General features: G+C 46.2%; 1 protein-coding gene across 2 annotated transcripts in view; it reads right to left on the bottom strand.

Moving 5' to 3' along the window:
* Positions 1-7,442: 7,442 nt before the first annotated feature.
* EXOC6B (exocyst complex component 6B) overlaps positions 7,443-12,876 on the bottom strand; it is a 731,430-nt gene continuing 725,996 nt past the window's right edge. For both annotated transcript variants that reach the window (XM_007175516.2, XM_057558141.1), the window contains exon 22: positions 7,443-10,840. In XM_007175516.2, coding sequence (XP_007175578.1) covers positions 10,714-10,840 — 127 coding nt within the window. In that variant the 3' untranslated portion in view covers positions 7,443-10,713. The remainder of the gene's footprint in view (positions 10,841-12,876) is intronic.

Below are 12,876 nucleotides of genomic sequence, written 5' to 3'. Positions count from 1 at the left end.
CAAAGATGTGATGAAATTTGAACCCTCATACATTCCTGGTGGGACTGTAAATAATGCTGCCACTTTGGAAAACAGTTTGGCAGTTCCTCAAAAAGTTAAACATAGAGACCTAGCAGTTCCTCTAGGTATGGACCTAGAGAATTAAAAACACATGTTCAAACAAAATTGTACACTAATGATCATAACGGCATTGTTCATAATAACCCCAAAGTGGAAACAAGTTATTTGTTCATTTTTTGGACTTATCTGTCCATTCGTTGATGCACAAAGGTCCATCAACAGATGAATGGATAAACAAAATGTGGTATATCTATACAATGGAATATTATTTAGTCATAAAGGGAATGAAGTATTGATACATGCTACAACATGGATAAACCTTGAAAACATTATGCTAAGTGAAAGAAGCCAGACACAAAAGGACACATATTACTATTCCATTTATATGAAATGTCCAGAATGGGCAAATTAATAGAGAAAGAAAGTAGATTCAGGAGATAGGGAAAGAGGGGAATTGGAAGTGATTGTTAATAAATACAGCGTTTCTTTTGGGGTGATGGAAATCTTCTGAAACTAGACAGTGATGGCTGCACAACATTGGGAGAATACAAACATACATTGAATTGTACACCTTGAAATGATGAATTTTATGTTGTGTGAATTATATCACAACAAGAAGTTACAAAAAATTTAAAAAAGCCTTAAACTGGTGCAAAAACATGTACATGAGTTCACACTGTTCACATCATTAAATAAATGATTTAAATTAATACATGAGGATGAAGAGACAAAAATTCCTTTTAGAAGAATTCCAAAGAATTTATTTAGATACCCTTTCTAGAAGGTAAAGCTTAACACCCCACCTCTCCCTGTCACCATCTTAAGTGTGGGCTGTAATTAGTGACTTGCTTCTAATAGAATATGGAAAGGGATAAATAGTAACTTTACTGTGGGGAAACCTAGCAGGCACTGCCTTACCCAAGTGATCAAGGTTCACATCATTAGTGATGTCACATGGACATCATGTAACCTCTGATATGTAATGGGAAGAACACTTCAGCTGTGTGGTATTCGCTCAAAAGACCCATAACCCCAGTCTAATCAAGAGAAAAACATCAGAGGAGCGCAAACTGAAGGATGTTCTAACAAAATACTTGACCAGTACTCCTCAAAGTGGTTAAGGACATGAAAGACAAGACTGAGAAACTGTCACGGACCAGAGGAGACTAAGGAACTCTGTTGGTTTTAAAAATTTTCACAAATGCACATGGTAATATGTTAATGGAGGAATCTGGGTGAGGGATATAGAACGCTGTACCACTTTGCAACTTTTCTGTAAACTTAAAATTATACGAAAATTAAGTTTAAAAAATGAGTGAAAGTCTGGGAGAAAATATTTGCTCATATATAACAAACAAAAAGGTAATTAGCATCAATTGGATCAGTGGGTTGAGGATATTATGACAGACCCCCTCTCCTGACAGCATTCATTCCCCATGACTTCCCTGCTATCGGGACTCAGATTGGCTCAAATAGTGGTCCAGATCCCTTGATCTCCCGCCCCTATCCCAGCTTCATTTATCTTTTCATTCATGCATACAGTTAGTTGATTCAGCAAAATTTATTGAACATATTCTATGTGGCAGAAAGTCTTCTAGGCAGTGAGGATAAAGCTGTGAACAGAACCCCTTGCTCTCATGGAGCTTACAGGGAATGAACCCTCATTGCTCTAAACCAGACATCATAGTCTGGCCATGATTGGCTTAGGGGTGGCCATGTGATTCAGTTCTGGCCAGTAAGATGTAACTGGAGGTTGGGAATTCCCTGGTGGTCCAGTTGTTAAGACTCTGTGCTCCCAATGCAGGGGGCCTGGGTTCGATCCCTGGTCAGGGAACTAGATCCCGCATGCTGCAACTAAGACCCAGCACAGCCAAATTAAAAAAAAAAAAAAAAAAAAAAGATGTAAGTGGAGGTAATATAAAGGGATAGTGTTAAATAGCAATTTAAATTTAAATAATTCTGAGAATACATAATTTTAGGGTAATAAATATTCAAACCTAAAGAAAGATGAAAATCACAGGCTTCCAAGAAAGGGACAGATTCGACCTGCACAGGCCTTTATCTCTTTGTTTTTCCTTCTTCCTCCTGCTTGGAAAGTGGATGTGATGTCTGGAGGTGATGCAGCTGCCCTGTGCCTGTGAAGTGATAAGCATGCTAAGGATGACAGAACAGGAAGATAGAAGGTGCCTGGGTCTCTGCTCCTCAGATGCTCTAGTCCTGTATTGCTTGTGCTTAAACCTCCAGAATTCTTCTTATGTCAAAACAAAACAAAACACCAAACCAAATAAAGAACAACGAAAAATCCCTACCTTATTCTTTACCGTACTCATAGTCCATTTTCAGTTACTTATAGCTGAACATACTTCAAACTGATAAAAGTATCAACAGGCAATTTCTTGAGAATACTATAAATGGCTAATGAGACATGAAAAGATGATTCAGCCTAACAGAAATTGGCAATTGCAAATTAATAAACCATTTCTCCCAACTCCGGTTTGTCCGTCTCACTGAGGGTGCTGGGAAATGGGCAATCTCCTATGTTGTTGGTGAGAATATAAATTAGTACAGCCTTTTTGAGAGACAGTTGGCATCGTCTAGCAAAATATAAAATGTATACCCTTTACCTAATAATTCCGCTCCTAAGAATTACTAGGAATCTTATAGAAATGTTTGTACATATGCAAAAAGATATCAAAGGTGCTTGATTCAGCAGTTTTGGTTGTAATTAGTAAGTGAAAGCAAGTTAAATAAATAATAAGGAAATGGCTAAATTAAGGGGTAGTCCCACCATGGAATACTATGCAGCCACTAAAAAGGTTAAGACCATTATGTAGACTACAAATCTATTTGTAAAAACATTTCAACATTTTGCCATGTTCATTTCAGATTTTTAAAAAAGAAATTAGACTTTATAAAGTAAAAAAAAAAAAAAAAAACCCCTCTGTACCCCAGTGAACCTTATTTTGTTCTCTCTGCAGAGGGAACTTGGTGTTTATCATTCTCCTGCATGTTTTCAAAGTTTAAATTGTATTGCACTGCTATCATTCTTCAACTTGCTTTTTTACTCAACAACTTTTTAAAGATGTATTCATGTTGACACATGTAGCTATAGTTCATTTTAACTGCTGTATAGTATTCTATTAGATGAATATATCACAATTTATCTATTCTCTCCTTGGTGGACATTTAGGTTATTTCTAACTTTTCATCGTTACAATGATAGAGTGAACAATCTTATACATGTCTCCTTGTGCACATGTGGATAGATTTCAAGAGAGTAAGACAATTTTCATTAATATTTATAATATTTATAGGCTTCAACCAATCAATTCCACTCCTGAAATTTTATGCTATAGAAATACCTAAGCAAGAAGGCAAAGATGTATACAAATGTCTTGACATATTGTTTGTAATTGTGAAATACTGGAAACATCCTAAATATCCATCAATTCACAATTAAATAAACTCAAGGTATATACAATGCAATGGAAATACTTATGGGCTTCACAAAGGATAAGATGTCCTATATGTTGCTACGAAAGATGTTTAAAATACATTAAGTGTGGAAAAAACCCTGTAATTTAATACACTATAATTATAATTCTTTTAATGAAAAAAGTCAGTATATATGTAGTAAGGTGATCTGAAAGAACATCACCATCCTGTTAGCAGTGATTATATGTGGAAAATGGGATTAGGGCTCAGCGGGGAAATCCTCCAGTAGTTCTGTCAGATACCTGCGTACACACGTACATATACAGGTACCCACACATTCACCACCACCACCAGGACCACATTCTGCCCATCAGGAATTAAACTGCTACTTTGATTTCTCACCTTACTCAATCTGTTTTCAACCTGTTCCTTATTCCATGGCATACCAAGAGTGGAGTGGTACATATTTGCAGAGAATTTTACACGATAATAAAACTGGCTTAACGTTGGTTTGCTTTTTATTACCACCATATGCTTTCTAAAGAACGTCAGTGACAAAATATTCCTCCTAGCAAGGAGTGCTGCTTGCACAGTCCCCTCCCTTGGTAGCAAGTCACTACCAAGTGTGGTCGATGTGGTCCTGAGTGCCCATGTGCCATTGGCTGGGCAAGGTGCTGCAGGGGTTTCAGACAGGCGTGTGATGTCTTTCCTGCCTTTGCAGAGCAGGGGAACCAGACAGGTACTCAGACACTAGAAACCATCAGTCTCTCTGTGGTTCAACTTACTGCCTGTAGGACCTGCTTCCCCAAAGCAGCTTCTCTGCCAGCTGCCCTGGATGGGCCCTATCTTCACCCTTCCTAACTTGATGCCCTCAAGCTGCCCTGCACTTGAAGCCTTACTGTTTTTCCTCATCCTGGGAAAAAAAGAGACTCTGACCCTTTGGTCTTTTACTTTCTCCCATGCCCATCTTTGCCTCCCTTGTGTCTCCAGTGTCCAGATCACCACTTAACCCCTCCGCTTTGCTCCTGAGTGGTACCTGAAAATGCCTTCCCTAAAACCTTGGAAACATACCTGGGGGAAAAAAAAGTGAAATGGTTGCTCAGAACTGGCTATCTGAAAAACCTATAGCTGGGCAGTCCGAGGCCCCTTTCCTGTGCCCATGGAAGTGGTGTTTCCCCAGCAGTCTTCTCTGGAAAAAAGGTTCACTGGAGAGGGCAGGGCGTTACTCCATCAGCTTTAAAAATATGCACTCCGTGGAATAGAAAGAAAGAAAAGCCATCCACCCAGCTTAACCTGAGCCTTGTAACAGAGAGGGGAGTGTGTGAGGAGAACAAGAGGGAGATACAATTAATTACCCTTAGAAGCAAAGGTAAAAGTTGAAGATTACGAGACCCATTTATAGGAGGAAATAGACCCATCATTGAGCCTAGAGAATGGAAGGATTGTTTAGGGCCAGAAAAGCGTCTCAATGTTCAGATTTCATTCCTTTTCTGGAGCTTTGGAGAGAGGAAGGTCACAGCTTGGGCTTGGAAGGTACCCTTAGCAGCGGGCTCAGACTGGGAGGGGGTCTGTTGTCTTGGGCTCGGTTCTGGGCCCACAGACTGCCCCCTCCCTGAGGGAATAGGAGCTGGAATCCAGGAGCCGATGTGGGCTGGCTGGTGAAGGGGTAACCCTGTGTGAGGCCCCTGCATTAACATCACAACAGCTGATGTCACAGACCCCACAGAGCAGCTGGGGCCCCAAATGCAGGGTAACCCTAACCCCAGCAGCGATGGAAGCAGATAGAGGGGTGCTGCCCCCCGCACAATGCCTGGCCCCCACCGCTCCCCTCCTCCTCCCTGCACTTCCTCAAGAGCCTTTGTCTTCTGGTCTCTTGGGCCTGGAGTCTCTCTCATTCCCAGCAAATATTGTCCATTAAATTCAAAGCTGAGGCCTCCGGGGAAAGGGTCTGGCACTTTTTCTCCTCCCTCCCCTTATCTCCCACTAGCCATTCCCCATCTTCATCTGCCTGGTGAGCAGATGAGACAAGGGGCAAGCTGGTGACGGCTTCACATCTGTCCCTGGTTTGGTTTGGTTCCCCGCAGAGCCCTCTCTGGACAAGGCCTTGGGCAAGACATTGTACTCGCCAGTGCTGACTCAGAAGCTGTGGGAAACATTCGGGGGTGAGTTGGGTTCAGTTTGGCTTTGACAGCCCAAGCCTCTATACTGGACCCTCTGGTCTGCAATCCCCTCAACCAGGTGGAAGTCTGTGTATTCTTAGAAGTAGAGGGTCCTCGTGCCTCCCTCAGTACCTTGAACTGGTTTGGGGAGATCAAGCTTAGGAACGGTGGTTGTACTGGTCTTTAGGTGTGACCTGGGGATCGTGTGAGGGCTCCTGGAAGCGGGGGGGGGCGGGCGGCAGGGCTGCAGGTCTTGAAAAATCTCCTGCCAGAACTCTACGAGGCCGGGAGAGGGGGTAACTGCTCAGAGCGTCTGGCTTTTCCTCACAGGGAGATCTATACTTCCAAAGGGATTTGGTTATTATTCAGGATTTCAGTCCTGAATCTTCCTTAGACATTGATGAAAGCCATGTACCTTCTAGCCAGAAAAATGAGTGGATGCAAGCCTGCGTGCCTGTACGTGTATTCACACACACACACACACACACACACACACACACACACACACACACACTCCAAGGGTTCATGGACTTCTGATCAAGAACTCCTGAATTCTAAAAGGAGGAATATATTTTGGCAGAGAAGGTTCCAGGTGGAATTGAGAGGCAGATTCTACCCGAAGGACTGGCTCTGCTCTGAGCCAGGCAACTGGCTGTCTGATGTGAAGGGCTTGTTCCTCTGTGTCTACACAGGTGCTCGAGGGGCCTCAGTACCATTAAGCCTGTGATGGGCTTGGGGAGTGGAAGCCAGGAGGCAGAGAAGCTCTGGACACTTCTGTCCAATGCTCGGCCACAGCATGTTGTGGAATTTGAGGGGAGGGAGGGAAAGGCCTGAAAGAGTTCATGTGCTATGGTAGGAACTGGATAGGCTTATGGACCATGCATAGGTCATTTACACTTCACAGCAAGCCTGTAAATCAGGCACTAGGTTCTGCTTTCACTGAGGATTATGAGATTTAGGGAGTTAATTGTTCAGGGGTCATCCAGCTAGTAAGTGGTACAGCAGGAGTTGAAGCCCAGGTCTCTCAGGCGCCAAAGCCCAGTTGCAATAGTCAGACTTGTTAACTGAAGAAACTCTCTCCAGCCTATTCCCATGGCTTCCATGCCAGCCTCGGGGCCAAGAAGGCTGGGTGCTGTTGCACAGACGTTTCAGGCCTTACTCACCATGGTTTGAGATATGCCTACCAGCTCCCCACTCTCCTCCCAGTACACACCAGACTTGTGCCAACTTTTCACTCTAATGTGGTCGGCACCATGTTGAACTTAATTCCTTCAAGGCCCAGCTAATTAACATCCTGATTTCCCTGTGCTGTCTTCCCTGACCAGACCCGTTCCTACACCAGACCGTGACGCCCGTCCCTCTCTGCCACCGAGCTCTAAGGCGGCCTCATTTCGCTCCTTCCTCTAGATAATCCCTCCTGGCTGCATCTTAACCAGGAGCCTTTCCACGGCAGGGCTGGTGTTCAAGACACACTGAGCCCCCAGTTGCCTAGCCCGGTACTCCCCACAAACCAGGCACGTCGAGGGTTATTCCTCTTGATGATGGTGACGATGCCAGTCTAAACTGTATAGACAGGAAAGCCTATAGCCCAGTAGTCTGGAATGTTTCCAAGGCCACAGTTCGACTCCTTGCCTTGTCTGGCAGGCAGGCTTTCCCCTCCCCACCGGGCTTCTGCCTGCTCTAGTCGTCAGTCCGGCTCAAGGGGTGCAACGGCCATCAGCCAGATCACCAACCATGGCTGCAGTGTGCAAAAGGGGCGGGAGAACGAAAAACCGTGAGACAACACCGTGGCTTTTGAACAGGTACATAGGCTCTCTTATTTAATAGCGGTTAAAAGAGGAAAACGTACAGGAGGAATAAACATGCTCTTTCCACATAAGAGGTTTTCTACTAACCATGAGGCCCATCTGTATCAGTAGCTTTACTGGTTTTAAAGAAAAAAGTTCCCTTTAGAGTTAAAAATGGACTTTCCTAAATCTCCCCCATAAATGTGCAAAATAAAAAGGCCATTTCCAACACATTAGTGAAAAGTAACTGCAAACTCAGGCAAAAGAAAGAAAAAAAAAAAAAAAGAGGCAATGGAAGCAGCCAGGTGCACAGTCTTGGGAGAAGCGAGGCTAGGGTGAGGGGGATTTCTGCAGCAGGCCCCAGGGGGTGTACTTGGAGGCCTCATGGGGAAAGCCATGGGCAACGCCAATCTTGGGGATAAAGGGCCCTGGGTCTGGGATTTGCTGAGCAAGCACTTGTCAAGTGTGCAGGCTGACTTGGAGGCCTGGGAGACAACGAAAATACTGGGGACTGCTCCCCGTAAGCCTGTATATTCCCTTTACCAGTGGGGACTCTCTGTTGTTTCCAATTTCCAGGTCCTGTTCTTCCCCACCCCCAACAGCTTCATTTACAGTCTCCTCAAAGAGATTTTGCTATGAGATACGTTAAAACTATACCAGCTGCCTAAATTCCTACTGAAACCCAACTAGGGTCCCAAACCTGACTGTCCTTTCAGGAATATGGACCTGGTTTTCCGAAGAACTCAGCCAAGTAGAAGACGGAAAGACCTCCAGGCACCCATGTTCTCGCCTCTTACTGAGGCCTCCAGGGCACTTCTACATCTCTGGGCATTTGAGCCCAGATGTCAGGAGTCTGAGGGGCATGGACACGCATGCTTTGCACAAGTCCTGCAAGGGCGGGCGCAGCGAGAGGCCTATAGACAAAACTGAAAACTCCTACTTCACCAGTTCAAACAGCTTGGACATTGCTGGTCCCTGTTTTTTTACCTTTCCCTGCTCACCAAGAGTGTGTCCCCACAGACAACTCAGTAGCTGCATGTTGGTTTCGTTAGGGAAGGCTGAGGCAGACCGAGAGGGAAGAAGGGATCTAGCAAAGGATCCACCCTATGAGTCTTGGGCTTGAATAAGCATTTTCTGTAGAGGGACCTCTGTGTGCAAGGGGCAGAGTAACCCCCGTTCCTCCACACTGTTCACTTTCTCTTCTATAGCACTGTTTCTCCAGGGTACAGGTTTGAGACCAGGCCAGCAATGATAACAGTTGAAAAATACTGTGATATGCTTAAGGTTCTCTCCATTCCACTTCAAAAAGTCTCAGCGCTCAAAGCGGAAGAGATCTTGCTGTAAACTGGTGTCTAGTGAAGGAGGGTGTTTGGGGTCCTTCTGAAGCAATGGGATTAGTGTGGTCATTTCTCGTTCTTTTCTAATAAAGTCCAGAGCCTGAGAGATGGCATTTTGGGTCTCATTCCCATGGACCCCTGCCTTTCCTTGGCTATGGAGGTTCTGGGTGGCAGCACTCATCTCTGAACCTCATTCTGAGACCCTGGGCAAACTGCCTAGCCCCTAGGATGAACCTCAGGAGGCTTCTGCAGAGCCCACACGCAGCCTGGTCCCCAGCTTTGAGGAAGCCCGCGTGTCGGTGTGCATATTTTCTTCCCCATGGTTTTCAAGTTGTGATACAATATTTGCAGGGGCGGGGGAAGTGAAAAAGGAAGCACTGCCTTCCCTAGAAGCAACTCAGCAGCTGACAAAGGGAGTGAAGACTTCTGTCTGATAAGTCTTTCCTTCCACTAACCCAAGCTGGAAATGACCGTGTGGCTTATTTGTCGTTGTTTGGTGACGCACGATTATACTCTTGCCAGTAGCCTTGGTAGCATCTTCCTGAAGTGCCTTAAAGGGCAGATTCCTCTGACTGACCTCATAGTGAAGCCCTTGCATTAAGTCTCGGGAGCCCATCTGGGACAGAGGACACAGCCTCCAAGCTAGCTGGTCCAGGCTCCTCTGCAAACTCCAGAGCCTGAGGGATAGGACTATAGGCAATCTTGCTCAGATGAAGCCAAAAGATAGCTATGGGGACCTCAAAAGGGGATGGAAGCTTTGGGCTTGAGCAAGAAGAGCTTCTCACCCAGGACGTGACTTAGTGAGGGGCAGCTGTGCCATGGGTAACAAACCACTAGCCACGGCTGACCCGCTCTGCTTCACGGTGACAGTGGTTCCATCACTAAAGGCATCCAGTCCAGCTAGAGCTGTCCCCAGAGTACAGAGCTGATGACATTTCCTTAAAGATGGTGGCCAGAAAGTTGGCTTTGAAACACAAAGGAATGATTCCAACGTTTTACCTAAGGGTAAAGTAAGGGCCATTTTCAGGCTTCTGGAATCTGACTATCCCAATGACGCTGCCGGAAGAGGCCAAGTCTGAGACTCTCTGTCTATGGAATAACTGTTGACCTATGCCCTGAACCAAGTACCCTGACCCTGAAAGAAGGCAATGAGAGGAATGGGGAAGGGCTGGGGCTCTGATTCCATTTGCACTGGCTTTCAAGATCTCCTCCTGGTGTGGGGCAGCCTATAGCTAGTCATGAGGTCCAATTCTTCCCGCTGCATACTCAGCTCTACCGTGCCCCAGAAAACTTAGAAGGAAAAGCATTGGGTCAGATCTAGGCTAAAAAATGCCATCCTTGGGGGGACTGGAGCGAAGCCGTCATCTTGCCACACAGCACGCTTGTTCACCGGTCAGTGAAAGTCAGTGGACTGAAGAGATGAACCTCCAGAACTGTGTGCTGGTCTTTGATAGACTAAGTAGTAATGTTTTCCAGGCCCTTCCCTTGCATCAAGAAGAATCGGCCTCACCTACACGGTGAATGGGGCACCTAGGAGTGAACAGGATGTACTTCGTTATCCTTCTGCCTACTCACCTTACCTCCCAGTGCCAAGTACCCATTTTGTCTGTGTAGTTTCTGAGCCCCAGATCTAAGCTCTAGAGCCACGGGTGAAAGGTGGCTTATCATACTGGACTGATGACACCGCCATCTCTAGGAAAATACAGACAGTGTAGTATGACTTCCCCTGAAGCCCAGCCTAGCAACAGCTCGTGGACTGGCTTACCCTTGTGCCTCTTTTACTATAGGGAAAGGTTATGCGAATACTGTACATAGGTTATTAAAAAAATACATTTGCTCTCTTTGAAGAAGAATGCACAAATGCAGGGCCAGCCAGCGCTGGGGCCCGGACGCTGGGGCTGCAGCCAGCAGCCTCTGGGGGCCCGAGGCCCGCCTTCATGAGTGGTGACTGCTGATGAGTCCCCGGAGTTGCTTGGCCACAGTGTCAATCAATTTCTGCTTGTCTCGCTCATTTTTCCGAAACTGTGCAAACATGTTGTTCTTGCGGCTAGTGTCCTTCATCCTAAACAGACAAGGGAAGAAAGAGAGCAAAGTGTTTGAGGCGACAATGGGGGCTAGCATGTCTTAACCACCACCCGGAGTTGAGAGAGTCCAGAACACTTCCATTGTCAGGCGCATACTCACCTACTGTTCACGAAGCTGCCCTCCTGGCACCCAAAGCCCTCCCCACTTCAGTCACCTTTGGAGAACAGTCAAGAGCCAGCCACGGCCAATCGCCTCCTCATCCATACCCGTCCTACCTACTTCCTTCCCTTCTACGCCCAGGTATGCCTCTGTTGTAGGTATCTGGCACCTGCTACAGCCCTGATGGTCAACAGGACCTCAGAGAATGTCTAAGGTCTTCTCATCACCTCATAAACCTACTAAATCCTGCTGGGACCTTACAGCTGGTATTTGAAAGGTAAAGCAGAACGATGCTCTTAACTAGCAATTCCAAAAGAACATGAGTAACTGAAAGCCGCTGTGCATTTCCAAACCCTACTCTATCTGGTTAGTCTATCCTACCGCTAACAAAACCAAGGGCTTGACCGATCTCTTTTCCTTTGCCTCGGGGTAGGGGCCCAGGGGCAGTGAGGTGGTAAGAGGGCGTGGTGCTGAGGAAAGCAGGTGCCAAAAGGCTAAGCCAGCCGGGGCTTTAGGCAAGAGAAGCCCCTAAGTTCTCAACGGCTGCTATGTCTTCAGATCTTGACCTTTGGAAAACCTTCTAACTGGCTCATGCTAAAACTCCAGAGACGGCATATTCCTAGACCACAAACCATGGGCAGTTCTGGCCACCAATTCCACCAGATGGAGAGACCTAACTGGGAAGCATGGAGGGAGAAAGTCAAGGCCAGGTTGAGGTTGCCAGAGCAGACCCCAAACCCGACTAAGCCATTGTGATAGATCCCAGGAATCTGTTATTCCCCAAAAAGGGCCCACAGCCCCTGACATCTGTTGGTGATGGCTAACTCTGGCCCCAGCCTCTGCACACTGGACCTCCAGCCCACAGATAGTTCTAATGGTAGAGAATTAAGGACACTGCCCAGACTCATTTCTCCTTGGGCCAGGCGGCTCCTCTCCACCATCCCCTGGGAACTTGGCAGCTCTCTGACTTCACAGTCCCCTGGCCTGCACGGAGATAGGCTAGGAGAGGGGACGGAAGGAACCTGGCATTGGGGAGTAAACTGCTCTCAGGCAGACTTCCCAGGGCCTTTGGCCAATCCTGGCCCACTTTTTTTTTTCTGTGGGGTGGCCCTGTGCAGAGGGACAGACTAGAAGCCAGTGGGTCAAAAGGCCAGAGAGCCCATAAGGACATTTATATCCACATGGTAGGGAGGTTCTAATGAGCACCATTGCTTTATGGCTCTGGCTGACGGTGACAGCCACAAACGAATTGAGACTTCTCTCTCTGACCTAAGCTTTAGGGCCTTCAGCCTGGAATTACTCATCAAGCATGCTTAGACACCGTGTATAAGGTACAACCACCCACGTGTGGAGGCCTGTGCTTGGATGGGCGGAAGAAGGAGAGATGACAGAGGTTTAGAGGTTTAGGTTGTAAAGAAAGCGCAAAGGTCCCCAAGGCTATGATGATTATTGTATTTGGTCCCTTAAACATTAACTGCACAATTATTTTTGTGGAACTGGCTTGATTTAGGGTTATTTACCCCAGAGAACAGCTCCTTTACCTTTTCTGGATATACTATAAATCTAAAGAAAACCAACACAAAGCAAAACAAAAAGAAATAATAAGGGAATAAAAACACTTCCTACCTTTATAGGACATTTAATTTAACATCCTATGTGATCATTAGTTTCATGACTCCTCAAAGCAGCCCAGAGACAGGCAGCCAGAGCCAGCTTTCAGCTCCCATAGGGAAGTTCCAGAAATAAGGTAGGAGAAAGGGAAAAAGAGGGTGGTCTCTAGGCCCCAGAGGCCAGGATGTTTTAGCCATTAAGACCTGGAGCTGGGATTACTTGAAAGAGAAACTCAAGTGCCCTGAGGGCTGATGGTGGCATGCTGGTTTGTACCCTGGAACGCTCTAAAACCAAAGGAGAGCC

The sequence above is a fragment of the Balaenoptera acutorostrata genome, chromosome 12 (assembly GCF_949987535.1).
Source record: "Balaenoptera acutorostrata chromosome 12, mBalAcu1.1, whole genome shotgun sequence".
In the NCBI taxonomy this organism is placed as follows: domain Eukaryota; kingdom Metazoa; phylum Chordata; class Mammalia; order Artiodactyla; family Balaenopteridae; genus Balaenoptera; species Balaenoptera acutorostrata.
Note: the sequence above shows the minus strand (reverse complement) of the source record. Positions and strands in the feature narration are given on the sequence as shown.